This window comes from Canis aureus, chromosome 27 (assembly GCF_053574225.1).
Source record: "Canis aureus isolate CA01 chromosome 27, VMU_Caureus_v.1.0, whole genome shotgun sequence".
Taxonomy (NCBI): Eukaryota; Metazoa; Chordata; class Mammalia; order Carnivora; family Canidae; genus Canis; species Canis aureus.
Genome location: NC_135637.1, coordinates 32,812,817 through 32,830,586, shown reverse-complemented (window position 1 = coordinate 32,830,586; position 17,770 = coordinate 32,812,817). Strand labels below are relative to the sequence as shown.

General features: G+C 40.6%; 1 protein-coding gene across 7 annotated transcripts in view; it reads left to right on the top strand.

Moving 5' to 3' along the window:
- The window catches only part of LOC144299138 (uncharacterized), a 61,681-nt gene that overhangs the window by 7,243 nt on the left and 36,668 nt on the right, over positions 1-17,770 (top strand). For 5 of the 7 annotated variants that reach the window (XR_013365919.1, XR_013365915.1, XR_013365918.1 and 2 more), the window contains exon 2: positions 11,064-11,191. Coding sequence is in view for 1 of the 7 variants with exons in the window: in XM_077874502.1 (XP_077730628.1) it covers positions 11,064-11,191 (128 nt within the window). In the remaining 6 variants the exon portion in view is untranslated. Of the gene's footprint in view, positions 1-11,063; positions 11,192-14,227; positions 14,304-14,402; positions 14,567-17,770 lie in introns of all 7 variants that reach the window. The other 2 variants (XR_013365921.1, XR_013365920.1) reach the window with 1 other exon arrangement.

Genomic DNA, 17,770 nt, shown 5'->3' with positions numbered 1-17,770 from the left:
AGAAAGTCAGTCACCAGATGGGTCGTTGAACCTGATAGTCTGTGATTTGTGTTATTTGTTTAACATGAACCAAAAACCAAATCAAAACAAAAAACTTAGGCATATTAAATCCAAAGAACCATACATAGACCATAGAGTAATACAAGACAGTTTGGTATCTGAAAAAGTGAAAGCAAGTGTGATTTTACTGAAGAAGATTTTATTGTTAGCATTAGTAGTATTTAGTGGATCCCTGGGTGGCTCAGCAGTTTAGTGCCTGCCTTTGGCCCAGGGCATGATCCTGGAGTCCTGGGATCAAGTCCCACATCGGGCTCCCTACATGGAGACTGCTTCTCCCTCTGCCTCTCTCTCTCTCTCTCTTTCTCTCTGTCTCTCATGAATAAATAAATAAAATATTTTTTAAAAATAAATAAAATATTTAAAAAATATTAGTAGTATTTGATTGGTTTTAAAGGAAAAGGACCATTTTTACTGCTAGTGTGAGTGGACCTAGATTCTAGGACCTAATGTTGACTGGAATTCTGGTCACAGAATCAGAGGATGAAACAACCAATTTGTGGTTATAAAAAGTAATTTCAACTTGGAAGTGGCTGGGGCTCCATTAGTGGGGGAAAAACACTGTATGGGGATTAAGAGACCAAGCAGGTATACAGCTGTACACAGCCTAAGGGTGAAACAATACACAGAAAGAATTAGATATTTGGGAAGCCAAGCCAAACAGATGTGTTCTGTGCTTTATTTGCCACCTTAGATAACTGGCGTCTTGAAATCCTAACACTGAAGTAAAGTAGATTTTGTGCTCTCTGAGAGGCTGTAATGTGTGCTAATGATCAATTGTGGAGTGTTTGCAGTATTGTAATAAGGTACCAGGCTCTTTGCCCCACCAATAACCAACCTTACCATTGACAAGTTCTGCCCTTAGTCCCAGGGTCTGAGTCCTACTTCATCTTTCAACCTTGCTGCTAGCCCTGCCTGAATGAGTGCCCCAAATTGGATAACTTGTCTACTATATTTGCAGCATTAAGTTTTTTTGCACTCCAGCTATAGTAAGCATAGTATAGTAAGTAAGCTACATTTTGTTTCCTTAAACCCAGGTCTCTCTAACATCCCAGTACACTGCCAAAGACTTGAATCTAGATTTTTTTTTTTTTTTTTTTTGAATCTAGATTTTGAGTCTCACTCTAGTCCCTGTGCCCTGCTAGGTCTTTTTTTTTTTTTTTTTTTTTTTTTTTTTTTTAGATTTATTTATTCATTTGAGAGAGAGTGCACAGGCAGCAGGAGGGGCAGAAGGAGGAGAGGGAAAGAATCCCAAACTGACTTTTCACTGAGTGTGGAGCCTGACATGGAGTTCGATCCCACAATCCTGAGATCATGATTGGAGCTGAAACCAAGACTCAGACACTCAACTGACTGAGCCACCCAGGCACCCCTGGACCTTGCTAGTTCTTACCAGACTCTAACACTGTCTATTTCCTGGACTGCTAACTGTTAAATCTCACAGCCCCAGAGCCTCACCTTTGGATCTCTGTGGGTACTGCAGATAGAGGCTTCAGTTCTCTAAGAATCAGAGTCCCCCTCATTGTCATGAGCCTTTCTTACAGTCCCAGGTTTCTCCCCAATTAAGGGAGTTGGTCTGATCATGCCATCTGCTCTTGGGGGAGCCAAACTGATACTGGCCCATGCCAGAGCAATCCACAGAAGCCCATCTTCTGTACTCAGCCTCTGCAGCCACTAGCCAACAAGAGCTTCCTGAAACCTGATGTCATGTGTCCTCCTGGCCTTCTGAGCTGTGCTTCTGGGCTCCCCAGCCCCATCTCTGTTAACTTAATAACTGAGTACTTTTCCTGTCTGGACTCTAAAGAGTTAGTTTCAGCAGTCCATAGCAGCCTGTATAGCTTGTTTTATAGGGATCTTCGAGGTGTTTAATATTTGTTCTCTTCATTGATTAGTTTTATAAACATGTATTGAATGTGCCAGACATTGTGCTAGGCACTGGAGTGAAATATGAGTAGATTGTGGTACTTGTTTGCATCATCATAATAATGTCTCCTATAGAAATTTCTTGAGCATGTGCTATGTACCAGGCACTGTACTAGGCCTATAAGAGACTTTGTAGGGTACAGAAAGTATGTTATGAAGGGGTAGGAGGAAGAGCTGGGTAGTTTGTATTATATACATAAGGCTCCAGATATAGCACATGGTTAGTGCTTGATAAACAATAGCTGTGTTTATAATATTAGGTGATAACATTACTGAAAGTGCCACACAGGTCCAGAGGTGAGAGAACAAACATCTGAGCCAGAGGATGTGTAGAGGACATAAGAAGGTCAATCCAGGGGGAAAAAAAAAAAAAAGGAAAGGAAGAAAGAGAAAGAAAGAAAAGGAAGACTTCCAGTAGAAAAGGATGACCATTGCAGAGTAACCAGTCTGTCTGGAACACCAGAGTAGATAAAGGGTTGCACTGCACTGGTGTATGGAAAAATGTCTAGATAGTTCTAGATATATGTGTGCTAGAGAGAGATTCTAGCCATGAAACCATTAACCATATTCAGAGGAGAAAATGATTGCATGAAGTTGTAAAAACCGGAAGGATAAGACAAGCCTGAAAATTATCCAATTAAAGGAAGGAAGATTGCAGACTGCTTAGTCACCTGAAGAGAGAGAGTAGTCCTTACAAAATGAGAGATGATTACATCACTTAAGTGAGCATTGATCAACGTGTTTGGCAGGACAAGTGGAAATGTTTTTCTCTTAAATAATTCAAGCCTGCAGGCTTCCAATTCAGTTTAAGATAGTAGAAGCGTCTGCTATATATAAATGTGTATGGCATTCCAGTGGTGAATGAGTAGAATTTAAAAGAAGAATAAGTAAAACTTACTGTCCGTATTCAACTGAGTGTGCATGAATAAAACCCCTGATGGTAAATACACAACAGCCTTCAACTGAACACATTATACAAACACAAGGAAATACTATTTGCTTGTTGATCGGGATTACAGCATACTTAACACCATATAGTAATATTATAATCTGAAGGAGTCAGGCCTGATGATTTATTTTTTAATTTTTTTTAAAACTTAACTCCTAAAAAAAAAAAAAAAAACTTAACTCCTTTTTTTTTTTAAGATTTTATTTATTTATTCATGAGACACACACACACACACACACGCACGCACACACACACACACACACACACAGAGGCATAGGCAGAGGGAGAAGCAGGCTCCACACAGGGAGCCTGATGTGGCACTTGATCCTGGGATTCCAGCATCATGCCCTGAGCAGAAGGCAGACACTTAACCACTGAGCCACCCAGGCGTCCCAGGCCTGATGATTTAAAAACCGTTCTATTTCTAGTGTTCTATATCTCTATAAGGTAGACTAAATTCAAGTTCTATGACAAATTTTCATGGCTAGTCTGTACTTTCCTGAGCTAACAGATTACAGAAACAGTGGGGAAACACAGGAAAATAAGAGTATGAAGGTTATGGCTATGTGAAATGGGATTATACAGTATTGATATCCTTTACCATCCATTGGGAGGCAAGGTTCTTATTTTATCAGAAGAGCACAGTATGGTAGCAAAATCAGAAGTTTTAAAAGCCCTGACAAAGCTATGTATTAGTTTTATAACTAATACAAATTACTTAACTTTTTGGACCTTCTCTTCCTCTTCTTTAGCATAAGATGATAGGACTTGCATGAATGGCTTCTTCAAAGGTTAAATGAAAAGCAGATCTGTAAAATAATTAGCAGCACAATGCCCCACTCTCAGTAGGGGCAACCCTTCCCCACAGTGATATTGCCACTCCTCAGAATAGTCGGAAAGCCTCTCCCTAAATTGCTTAGAGTCTGTGGTACAACTTCTAATGCTGATGCTCAAGAAATCTAGTTTGTTTTTGGGGTGGGGAAGGTTGAAAGTAGATTTTTTTGAAAAAGATTTTATTTATTTATTCATGAGAGACAGACAGAGAGGCAGAGACAAAGGCAGAGGGAGAAGCAGGCTCTCTGTGAGGAGCCCAATGTGGGACTCGATCCCAGGACCCCGGGATCACACACTGAGCTATGAAGGCAGACACTCAACCACTGAGCCTCCCAGGCGTTCCTGAAGGTAGATTTTATTTTTGAAAAAACAAAAACAAGAAAAGTTAACTCAGAGCTAAGTTAATGGGTGATCAGATTTGAGATGTTAACAAAGTATGTCAGTAAGTTTGGATTGTTGATTGATCCTGAAAGCAACTCCAGAACAGAGAATTTCCAGAAAAATGTTGAACAAAAACACTTTTTGGAATCGGTCTCAAATAGATAAATTCTTGTATGTTTAAACGTCAGCTTTATTACATTATAATCATACCTCATTTCTGTGGAAAGGATGATGCAAAGCAGCATTGATAATAGAGACTAGCAGAATGTGAGGAGAAAATAAAACCGTAGAAAATATATAGAGGCCATCCTACTGCCACAGAGTTAATTAAAATGTTTTAAAATTCTTTCTTTATATACAACTCAAGCCTGGGTACTAACAATTTTAAAAATCACATTTCTAAATCATACTATATTAAGGCCTATTACATTCTCCTGGAGCAGAGCAGTCCCACTTTGTCTTCAACTCAGCATACCCTCAAATGAAGATGTCTTTCTCTTACTAACATCATTCTTTCAGCTTCTCAGACTTAAAGACTTCAGTCTGGGGGCACCTGGGTAGCTCAGTCAGTGGAGCATGCAACTCTTGATCTCAGGGTTGTGAGTTCAAATCCCAGGTTGGGTGGAGAGATTACTTATAAATAAAATCTTTAAAAAACAAAAAACATGGGGTGCCTGGGTGGCTAAGTGGTTGAACATCTGGCTTTGGCTCGGGGTGTGATCACAGGGTCCTGGGATCAAGTCTTCCATCCGGCTCCCCCAGGGTGCCTGCTTCTCCCTCTGCCTCTATCTCTGCCCACCCCCCTGTGTCTCTCATGAATAAATAATAAAATCTTGGAAAAAAAACCAACAAAACTACAGTCTGATTCTTTTTTCTTACATTGAACCTGTTATTGTCCTTTCTGCCTTGGAAATGTCCTGCATTCTTCCCCTTTTCCAGTCTTACTGTATCCAGCATCATTACCTTCTTGCTGGAGCTGGCTTGGGTTACTGTATTAGCTAGAAAGTTCATTTCTCTGATTTCTTTTGTCTCCCAATAGAGGTGTTACAGATTACTTTTCCTAAAATAACACTCCTATCTTGTATATGTATTTGTTACAATACCTAACACATTGTTTTATAAATAATTATTTATGAGGTACTAATTTGAGTACCTGTATCTGGTTGGATTTTGAAATCTTTGAAAACAGGAACTATGTTCTTTGTTTGTGCCAGTAGTGCTTAGTACAGGGCCTTGCACACCGCTGCGTGGCCCCAGGTAAGTTATATAACTATTCTGTGCTTCTATTTCCTCATCTGTAAAATGGTGATAATAGTATCTTTCTCAAAGTCTTGCTGCCTTAAAAGAGTATGTATGTGTGTGTTATCAAAAGGTAGCTTTTATGTAACAGTAGCTTTTGTATATGATTGTTTTTGCATTATTAGAACACTCAAAAAATATGGCTTTGTTATTCAAGGTAAACTCCCTTTTTCCTGACTCTTTGAGGGCTTCTGTTTTCTGGACCACCTTATCTCTCCAGGTTAGCCTCATTGTCCCCTGACATAGTCTCCCATCTCCAGTTGGCCATGCTCCTTTTTATCCAACCAGTACTCCATACTGTTTACTAGCCATTTCCACCCTGGAGCATCTTGCCCCTTCCACCATGCCCTCACAAACCCCACCCATCCTTTAAAGTCCTCAGGAAGTCTTTCCCCCTGTTTTAGGTATTTATTTAGGCAGTTCCACCATACACTCACCTCTCTCTTCTGAGCTCCTCTGGCTTTTGGAGTTCATATCTCAGTCTAGGTACTTAATATTGTAGTTTCTTATGTTTCTTCTGTCACCCCAAAAAGAGTATAAGTTCCTAGATGATCCGGATCATATTAACTTCTTTCATATTCTCTACTATCCATGGCATTTTCTGGGCTTGTGTTCATTCATTTACTGTGCTTTCTTGATGCATATTTAATGACTCTAGTAGGCAGTGGGATACAATAATTAATAAGAGGTGCCTCAATTCTAATGGGGAGCTAGAGATATAAACAGAATTTTGTATGGTCACTGCTATGGAAGACTTTAGAACAGGTGATTAATGCTCAGATCTATTAATTAGATAAATCATGGATCTGAGCAGGGGGTGAACTGGGTGAGTGACCGGAGGTAAGGGACTTCAGTCTGGAGCATTAGTTGTGGCATGACAAAGACCTGAAGTAAGGCACTGGAAATAGGGTGAATTCAGGAGGCATTGTGGGAATTAAAAGGGATTTGTGACCACTCAAATACAGAGTATGGAGTGTAGATGATACACTCAAGATGACTCAGACTTCTTGTTTGAACATTGGTTTGATGGTGGAGTCATTTAGGAAACAGGAGCCATGAGGGGAAAAAAGGCAAATTTGGAGATTTAGATACCTATGGAACCTCCAAATAGAGATAGCCCTGTGAGATGGAAATTCAGGTCTGGAGCCTAAGGGTTGGAATTTGGACTAGAGAAAGAGAGAGCTGGGAATCTTAGTAAATAGTGGTAGTTGAGTCCATGGGAGTGGAAGAGATCACCTGGACACAGGATGCAGGAAGATGAGAGTTAAAAAGTGACTGAGACAGCAATGTTCAGAGAGGTTAGAGGAGATGCAGAAATGAGCAGGCCACCAAGATCAGAGTGTCACGTAGTAGTTAACACTTGAGGGTTCAATTCACAAATGTGTATTGAATTCAGGGTTTAGGAGAGCATTGAAATGGGCTAAGCTGTCCCTAGTAGTCCAATATATAGTAGCCAAATTGAATTGAATAGGGAGAAGGAAGGACCAACTGTGAGGAGAAACCTTTGAATAAGCTTGGAATGACAGGAAGGAGAAAGAATAGTTCATTGTTTGGGGATAAGATCTGTTTTTTTTAAAAAAAAATGAAGCTCTTTTGAACGTTTTTGTGAAAAAAGGGGGAAAGAGCCAGAAGAGGGAGAAGGCAGTGTCTGTTGTGTGCTAAGCTATCTCCTAACACTTTTATACATTCTTTCATTCCATTCTCATAATCCCCTTGAAGTGGGGTCTCCTCTCCACTTGACATATGAGGCTCAGCAAGGCTAACTAACTTGCCCAGAGGGATGAGTATTTGTTAGACTATAAAGACCAAACACTTGCCTGCCACATGTTGCTGTTTCCAGGCTCATTCTGACCTCTTTAAAATTTGTTGGTTCAGATTTAGAAGGTGGGAAAGAATGAGGCCAAGGTCACTGTATTGAGACTGCCTGGGAAGCAGTAAGGATAGTATCTCAATGACAAGAGGCAGGACGTGAAGAAGAGTAAGGCCTGGAGATGGACACAGGGAGCTCAGGGGACATACCAAGCCTTAATTGGTCATCTCCAAAGAAGAGGGAACAGAGGAGGGTAGTGTGAGGAGATTTAAAAAATGCTAATTGGATAATTGACAGAAATAATCATTGAATAGCAGTGTTTATTTATTTATTTTTTAATTTATTTATTCATGATAGTCACACGGAGAGAGAGAGAGGCAGAGACACAGGCAGAGGGAGAAGCAGGCTCCATGCACCGGGAGCCTGACGTGGGATTCGATCCCGGGTCTCCAGGATCGCGCCCTGGGCCAAAGGCAGGCGCCAAACCGCTGCACCACCCAGGGATCCCTGAATAGCAGTGTTTAAAGTGCTTTGGTAGGGACATCTGGGTGGCTCAATCGGTTGAACATTTAACTCTTAATTTCGGCTCAGGTCATGATCTCAGGGTTGTGAAGTGGAGTTGTGTCGGAAGGTAATGATGGGGATCCCTGAGTGGCTCAGCAGTTTAGCGTCTGCCTTCGGCCCAGGGTGTGATCCTGGGGTCCCAGGATCGAGTCCCTCATCGGGCTCCCTGCAAGGAGCCTGCTTCTCCCTCTGCTGGTGTCTCTGTCTCTGTCTCTCTCTGTCTCTCTCTCTGTCTCTCATGAATAAATAAATAAAATCTTTAAAAAAAAAAGGAAAAAAAAAGGAAGGTAATGATGGTGGATACAGTAAAGAGAAGGAGCCTACTTGAGATTCTCTCGTTCCCTCTCCCTGCTCTCAAAAAAATAAAGTGAAATGAAATGCTTTGGCAAAAGAAGGGAAGGTTGAAAAGATTTTAAAGATTTTTTTTAATCCTATCTGAAAATGCTTTCACTTTTTTGGGATTTAAAAAAAGAAGGAGAAGGCAAAAAGGAGCCAAGTTAAAAAAAAAAAAAAAAAGACTTCTAAAAAGGGATATGAAGAATTGGAGGATCAGTATATGTTAGAAAAACTATATGAAAGTATTTTTATGTTTATATAAATTGAAGTTCCTATTCCCTAAAGAATAAGGGATGAAGTATCAAAGAACTCCACATTCTTAAGATGGTGCAGAGAACCCAAGGCCTTCTGATACAACGGAGAGCATTGAACCCTGGAGTGAAGAGACCTGCCTTGGATCCTGACTCTGTCGCTAGGCAATTCCCATCATCCCACTAGGTCTGTTTTTTCAGCTGCAAAATCTAGGGGTTAATCTATGCTATCTGAAGTATCTTTGAGCTTGGAGTATCTGTGCTGGTTTTTAGATATGGTATAACATAGTGGTTAGGAGCACAAATTCTGGAGTCAGGATGCTACATTATCTAAGCATCTCATACCCAAGTTGTATGACCATGGACAAGTTATTAGCCTCTCTGGGCCTCAGTTTTTTTCATCTGTCAACTAAGAATACTAATAGTAAATAACCCACTGAATGGTTACAAAGATTCAGTGAAAAAATCTATAAAAAATATCTGACAACAGTAAGGTTCCATTTACCTTATGTTCCTTGCAACCTCAGTAGATGGAATTAACCAATTGGAGTTTGCCAGGTTCCCCTTTTGGGAAAGGAATGAAAGGAATCTTCAAAGATCTGAGTGGTCAGGACCTCTGAGTTATGATTCAGCCACAGTCAACTGTCAAATTTTCCCACAGCTCAGTGGAAAGTCACTGAAGACTCCGTGAAAACAGTGCCACCCCTCCTTCAGTGTTTCTCTGCTGGGATATACCGCTGACTCTGGAGGTCTAACTCTATTAGCATTCCAGCAGGAAGAGGATCTAAGAAGGCTTGGTAGATTTACCGACCCAAGTACTCAGTGTCTGCAGGTGCTTCTTCTATGCCAAGAATGTTGCATGACTCAAGCCTGTGAGAGTTTGTGGTCAACCCAACTGTGGGGCACCAAAGAAGAAAAGCTGGGGGTGTGTATCGTTTTTCCAGGCAGGAACAATGATGTAGTGACTGTCAGATTTTCAGAATTTGTCTTTATCCTCCATGCATTTCTCTGTGTGTAAAGTTAAGATTATGGATGCTACCTTAAGAGAGAGCACATATTAGGGATAGTCACTAAGATTTTTACGTTTTCCCAAGTTACCCCAGCAGAAGCTTCATCTATTAATGTAACTGACCCCAGTTTAAACAAAAGTGGAAACACCCACACATTTGCTTATAGTTCTAATTTCTTTTGAAACATTCTTATGTCACTTTCCCAATTTGAGTTCAAGATCCCTTCTATTATTGATCAAATATTTCTCACTCTTCTTCTTTTTAACCTTGCAGAAGAAACTTGCAACCAATCCTCCACCATGATGTTCAAGTAACCGTTGGTAATCTGGGCCAAAACTCTTTTTCCTTCTTATGTTTGCACTTTCAAGAGGGGACATGGTATGGTGCAAAGCTGGTCTGGATTTTTCCTTGCCCTGAGGCTTACTCAATACAAGAATACTTTAAAATCTAGGCCTCTTGTCTAGGGAAGAACTCCGTTTTGCTGACCCAGGACTAGATCCTAGATGCCATTCACTAGACACTGGTCATCATAACATAACTTTTTTTTAAATTTTTTTTTTAAGATTTTATTTATCCATTCATGATAGACATAGAGAGAGAGAGGCAGAGACACAGGCAGAGGGAGAAGCAGGCTCCATGCTGGGAGCCTGATGCGGGACTCAATCCCGGGACTTCAGGATCGCGCCCTGGGCCAAAAACAGGCGCAAAAGAGCTGAGCCACCCAGGGATCCCCAACATAACTTTTAATAGTGTTTTAAGGGTCCTGGCATCTCCACTCTGAAAATTTCTGCCCTTGGCCTCACTATTTCTTTGTGTACTTTTTTGTCTTTAGGTAGATCACTGGCGTCTCTGCCCTTTGCAAAATAATCTACTCCATGGTACTTGAAATGCCATATGACATATAGCATTTTTGTAGATAAAGATACTGAGGCCCAGAAAATATAATTTTTAAAATATTTTATTTGTAAAAGTTTATTTATTTATTTTTATTTTATTTTATTTTATTTTTATTTATAAAATTTTAAAAAAGATTTTACCTATTTATTCATAGACATACACACACACACACACACACAGAGACAGAGATAGAGAGAGAGAGAGAGGCAGAGACACAGGCAGAGGAAGAAGCAGGCTCCTTACAGGGAGCCCAATGTGGGACTCAATCCCTGGACCCGGGATCATGCTCTGAGCTAAAGGCAGATGCCTAACTGCTGAGCTACTAAGGCATCCCCAGGAAAGATAATTGAGTTGCCCAAGTTTGTACAAACACTCATTAACAAAGGTCAAGCCCAGAATGCTGATTTCTGTGAATCCTGCTTCCTACTGACTCTGTTAAACTAGCGAGCATCTTCTTTTAAAGGAGGGGTTAGGATGAGTGAAGGGAATGAGACTCTCAATGAAGAAAGGATAGAACCCAGGCAGAGAGCAGGCTCTGTATATGCAGAGGAACCAGTCAAGCAGTGGGTACCTGCTTGTGGGCAAGGAGAGGAAGTGCCACAGGGTGAGTAAAAGGCACAGGGAGAATTGAGAGACCACCACTGCATCCTTGGCCTACTTCAAAATCCCACCCAGCCAAACAGATACAAAAGTCCCTCTAGAACTTACTATTTCTACAGCTGTGAAATAACTGCTGCTTATCTTTCCTCCAGGAGATTCCTTGGAATGAAACCAGTGGGAGATCAGCATTTGGAAGAGTCTCATCAGAGCAGATGGGCCAGCAACAGCCAGAAAGCTTGTTGCCTTTGGCTGAGAGCACCACCCTGGATCAGAATGTCTTGTGAGTAAACCCCAGCAGGCTCAGCCTTAGGCCAGAGTGAAGTTGGCCTGCTTCTACTTGAAGAGGAACCTAATGTACTCCCACATCTTCCCTCCCCTCTTTCTAATGTCAAAAATCACATTCTCAGAGAGCTCTTCAATTTATTTATTTTTTATTTTTTTATTTTTTTTAAGATTTTATTTATTTATGATAGTCACACAGAGAGAGAGAGAGGCAGAGACATAGGCAGAGGGAGAAGCAGGCTCCATGCAGGGAGCCCGATGTGGGACTCGATCCCGGGTCTCCAGGATCGCGCCCTGGGCCAAAGGCAGGCGCCAAACCGCTGTGCCACCCAGGGATCCCCCAATTTAAAACCATGTTGCCAATTAGCAATCCTTGGGGGATGGCTTCTTAGTGCTTTTGGTCCTTTGGTGTATTTGAAAGTACACTGGTGGTCTGGAGGCCTGGGTTCTGATTCTTACCCAACCACAAGTTTCCTTGGGGCTGTGGGCAAATTATTCTTCCCTAGGGCACAGTTTTTCCTAACTATACATTTGTTTATAATAACAATAGCTTCCATTTGGGAAACGTTCATTACTATGTACTGGACATAATCTCTCTGAATTCTTTCAGTAGTGTCCTATGAGATAGGTACTCTAATTGTCCCATCTTACAGATAAGAAAACTGAAGCTTAGAATTCGTAATTCGCATTCCCTAACCACCCTATTTAAAGCATCAGCCTCCACCCTTAGCCAATACTCCTTTCTCTACTTTATTTTAGATGTTGCACTTCTTAACTACCTTAAATACTACATATTTTACTTTTTTTGTTTGTCCTCTCCCTCTACAAGACTAGTAAGCTCCATTAAGAAATGGATATTGTCTTTATGTTCTTGTTGCTCATTTGATGTTTCCAGGGCTTAGCATAGAGCTTGGCACATGGTAGGCACCCAGATATTGGTTGAATGAATGCATTGTTGGTAAGAGTATAAATTGGTATAGACTCTAGAGAACTCAGTTTAACAATGTCAATATTTATTTATTTATTTATTTAATTTTTTTGCAATGTTAATATTTAATACACATATTTAATATGTTGACACTGTGACACCAGAACTAGGAATTTATTCTGTAGATGAGATCTTCAAGCATGTACTTAAAGCCATTAGTGCAAGGATATTTACTGAAACACTTTTTGCTGTATAAAAAGGACTAAAAACAATCAAAATGTTCATCAATAAAGGAGCTCATTAAATAAATTGTGGTAAGTCCCTACAGTGGAATTCTATCCAGGAGCATAAAAGAATAAAGTAGATCTGCATGTGCTGATATGCAACAACCCAAGAGATAGATAGATAGATAGATAGATAGATAGATAGATAGATAATAGATAGATAGATAGATAGATAGATAGATAGATAGATAGATAGATATTTTTTTTCTTTTTAAGATTTAGGGGCAGCCTGGGTGGCTCAGTGGTTTAGCGCCACCTTCGGCCCAGGGCGTGATCCTGGAGACCTGGGATAGAGTCCCATGTCAGGCTCCCTGCATGGAGCCTGCTTCTCCCTCTGCCTGTGTCTCTGCCTCTCTCTCTCTCTCTCTCTCTCTCTGTCTCTCATGAATGAATAAATAGAATCTTTAAAAAATAAAAACATTTTATTGTTGTACAAAGTTGTACAACTATCACCACTGTCTATCTCCAAAACTTTTTTATCCCCCAAACAGAAACTTTGTAACCATTGTAATAGTTTCTTGTAGTATTTGATTTTTTTTTTTTTAAGAGAGGGAGACAGGGGAGGAGAGGGAGGAGGGAGGGAATCTTAAGCAGCAGAGGGAGAGAATCTTTATTTATTTATTTATTTATTTTTTTTTATGATAGTCACAGAGAGAGAGAGAGGCAGAGACACAGGCAGAGGGAGAAGCAGGCTCCATGCACCGGGAGCCCGATGTGGGATTCGATCCCGGGTCTCCAGGATCACACCCTGGGCCAAAGGCAGGCGCTAAACTGCTGCGCCACCCAGGGATCCCCCGAGGGAGAGAATCTTAAGCAGGTTCCACGCCCAGTGCAGAACCCAAAGCAGGGCTCAATCTTACAACCCTAAGATGATGACCTGAGCTAAAATCAAGAGTTGGAAGCTTAACTGACTGTGCCACCCAGGTGCCACTATAGTGTTTGATTTTTAAAAATTATGTGCATGTGTTACTTTTTTTATTCTTAAAACCAATTTAAAAAAAGAAATTAGATTTAGAAAATTTATTAACTTGTCTAAGATCCCATAGCTAGTATTCCATGGCAGCAACACCAGTTTAATTATAAAATAATAAAAAATAATAATAATTATAAAATAATAGAAATTCTTATAAAAAATCAGATTTTAGTCAACAAGGGGTATTGGATATCATCTAATCCTTTCATTCTAAAATGAGATAACAGACTCACAGAGGTAAGGTAGCCACTCCAAGGCAGGATGCCCAATCAGAAGCAGGCCTACTAATCCAAGGGATGGTAATCAGAGTAGGTCACAGAAGAGGTCTCTTGCCCCTTGACAAAAAGTGAGGCTTGAATCTCTCTGGGCAAAAGGGGTTTAGGAGTCTCCCACTTTAGATTGTTCTTGTATGTCCAATGTACCTATACTGCTTACTAGTAGGGAATGGGGTTATCTTAAACCATATAGCAAACCTTCACCTATCTCAATTTTTACTTCTAAGAAAATGTTTCTGATTGCCTTAGCACATCCAAATCCCCATTTGATTCTTAACTCTTATAGACATTATTATTTAAAGCATATAAAAAATAAAGCATATAATTAGCAATCAGAGAATGATGTGAGACATTTTGTAGCTCTGTCAATTTATGAATCCATTCTGCCCAGTAGTATAAGCTCCAGGAAGACAGGAATTGGGAGGTTGATTCCTTGTAGTAAATATACAATAAGATGGTTGATTGGGTTAATTGAGTTGAAAAATAGCTATGGTATGAGATATAATTTGTTTGTTTTGTTTTTGTTTTTTGAGATGTAAGTTTTTCCAAAGGGGTTCTCTTCACCTTTCAGCAGAAATGCCTACTGGATCACCAAACATTGAAACTGATAGAAGTTGTGACTATGCCATCCCCCAGTCACCAAGAACCAAGTATGATCCTTCCTTTGTCATACTTACCTTTCCATTAATAACAGCCTCATTTATGTGATTGCCTGCAGTTCATCTTCTCCTCTCCTCTATCCTCAATAGACTGGAAATTTCAAAAGAACATAGACCATGTCTATTTTGGCCCGCCGACGTATCTCCAGCACCAAGCCTGGTACATAGTAGATATTCAAGAAATATTTGTGGAAAGAATGGATGAATGAATAGATCACCTTGTTTTATAGATGAGGAAACAGAGGCACAAAGAGGTATGGTTCTTAATGACAAAGCTGAGATAAGAAGTCAGGTCTCCTAGTTCACAGGCCAGACAGCATTCTTTTTATTTTCCTTTGTGTTCTCTCAGTATTGGAGTTGGAACAACTTGGGGTCTAGTCTAACCCTTTCATTTTACGAATGGGAAACTGAGGCCTAGAAAGGAGAAGAATTCACCCAAGTTCACAGATGGCAGCACTGGCAGAGCCAGGCCTAGAACCCAGGTCTCCTGACTCCCAAGCTACTGCTCTTCCTTTGTAAAGGCATATTAAAAACAAAGCTGAATTGGGCTTATTGCCAAGCCCCTGCAGGAGGTCACATAGCCAAGCAGCTCTCAGAGTTCCTTGTCTATTCTTAGCCTGAACTTTTAGTGACTCTGGTCTTCAGCAGCCATCCTCCGCCCCCCCTTCCTTTGCATTTGATTTTTTGTGTATATGTGCTGCGTGTTTTAAATAAAGGGTGCTACGTGTAGGAAATGGGCTTCAGCACAGTCCTGCTATGGAGGCCCTGAAAAGAATAAACGTGAGAGAGGGGCCCTGAGAAAACAATTGGCTTCCCTCCTCTGAAGTGACCCCAGTGCCCCAGAGCCACCCTCTGTTACCTCTCACAACTGCCAACAGAAAGCTGAGCTCCTTACACAATAAGAAGGAAATCACTAGAAAGAATTTACAAGGAGAACTGGCTGTTAGTATTGGCTGCTGATGCCTCACTTTGATGATGACCAAAAATTAGTTCTTCCCAAGCTGTGTTCCTCTTCTAGCTTCTTCTTCAGCTTCCCACCTTATAAGACATTTATCAGTCAGCCACCAAAATGAACTAAAACTCCTTTCTGATACAAAATTCTAGCTTCTCAAAACCTTTCTCTACCTCACCAAATACTTACTCTGAGCAAGTAATTTAAGCAGCTACCAACTTTGAGTTATCTGGAAAGGACCAGAAACAGACAAGAGTTCACTAATGTTGCACAAGTATAAAATGACCAGTGAAATAAACAGTTCTACATCAAGTTCAAAGAAGGCAGAAGCTTCTCTGGGCAAGGCTAAGTCAAAGCCAATTCAGGGAAGCAATTTGAACCAGGTCTTGTGTATAGTTATCTATCACCATAAAAAAATTACCCAACTTTGTGTATTAGTTGTCTATTACTGAGTAACAAATTACTTCAAAATTTAGTGGCTTAAAGCAATAAATATTTATTATCTCACAGTTTTTGTGGGCTAAGAATCCAGGTACAGTTTAGTTGGGCACCTCTAGCTCAAGATTTCTCATGAGATTGCAGTCAAGCTCCCAGCCTAAAGGCTGAACAGGGAAGGTAGAGGAGAAAATAATTTCAAGCCCAGTGAAGTAGTCATTGCCAGCTCTCTCCACAGAGCTGCTTTAAGACTTGGTGCTGGCTTCTCCTGGGTGAAAGATTTATGAGAAACCAAGATGGAAGTTTTGGTTCTTTTGTAACCTACTCAGAAGTGATACTCCATCACTGTTGCTGATTGTTTTCACTAGAAACAACTCACTTGGTTCAGCCCACATCCAAGTGTGTGAACACCAAGAGGCAGAGATCATTGGGGGTCATCTTAGGAGTGAACTACCACACCTTACTGGGTAGATAGGATTAAAATAAGGTATAGAAAGCAATCCAGATAGGGAATAGGAGTGAAAGTACAGAGTTTAGAAATTCACTGGGATGATTTGTTTGGAGCAAGGCATTTGAGTAGGAGTATAAGAGGTAACTGAAGAGGTTGACTGGGCCAGACTGAACTGAATTTTTTTTTTTTTTAACTGAATTTTTATTATTTATTTATTTATAATTTTTAAAAAATATTTTATTTATTTATTCATGAGAAACACACACACACAGAGAGGCAGAGACACAGGCAGAGGGAGAAGCAAGCTCCATGCAGGGAGCCTGACGTGGGACTCAATCCCAGGTCTCCAGGCTAATGCCCTGGGCTGAAGGCAGGGCTAAACCCCTGAGCCACCCGGGCTGCCCTGAACTGCATTTTTAAATGCCAGGACATAGAGTTTTATTTTTATCCTCAGGCTCTTGTTTTTATTCCCCCTCCACTCAACTGTAAGCTCTGTAAGAACAAGAGCTATGGCTATTTTATTCTTTTTTTAAAGAGTTTATTCATTTATTTGAGAGAGAAAGACCACGAGTGGGGGGCTAGAGGGGCAGAGGGACAGGGAGAAGGAGCAGCAGACTCCTGGCTGAGCAAGGAGCCCAAACAGGGGCTTGGTCCCAGGACCCTGGGATCATGACCTGACCCAAAGGCAGACACTTAATCGACTAAACCACCCAGGTGCCCCTATGTCTATTTTATTCTTATTATATCTCTATGATTTAGAATAGAAATTGACATATAGTTAAGTGATCAAGAAAACCTGTTGAATGAATAAACCTATGAAGTTAATGTGTAAGGAGTAATGCAGAATTGCCAGATTTATCTTTTTAATTCTGACAGAATTCAACCTTAAAAGAAGCCCACATAATTACTCCTGGAGCTCCCAACCAAGATTTAAACTTTGTCTCCTATTTCTAAGGTATCATTATTCAAATTACCTAGCACATAACAAAGAGGAAAGTTAAGCCTTATTCATGGGCCTACATCTTTCTCTCCAACTACAAGCTCTTTGAACAGTTTATCATTCTGTTGACCTTCAGAATCTTGGTATATAGGCGAAAGAAGACAAATTTAGTGTCTAAGAGCAGGCAAAGCAGACAAAGTTGGTTTCCATTCACTCAGCAATTCAGGAGCATAATCCGCAACTAGATAGGACAAGCTCCTAACACCTGGTCCTGGCCTCTAGCCACACTGCCTCCTCCTTTTGCTGGCTGACCAGAGTGCCTCTAGGAACCATTTTTGTGCATTATTCTTCAGTTTGAAGGAGAATTTGTTCTGAGGAAGGGAGTAAAAGAAGCAGAACTGTTAGGTAAGTGAACTAGTTGCTAGGGCTGCCATAATAAAATACCACAGACCAGGGGGTTTAGACAGCAGAAACTTATTTCTCACAGTTATGGAGGCTAGAAGTCCAAGATCAGAGTGTCAGCAGGTTTGGTTTCTCCTGCATCCTCTCTCCTTGGCTTTGCAGATGGCCACCTTCTTGCTGTGTCCTCCCATGGCCTTTTTGTTTTGTTTTGTTTTGTTTTTAAGATTTTATTTATTTATCCATGAGAGACACACACACAGAGAGGCAGAAACATAGGC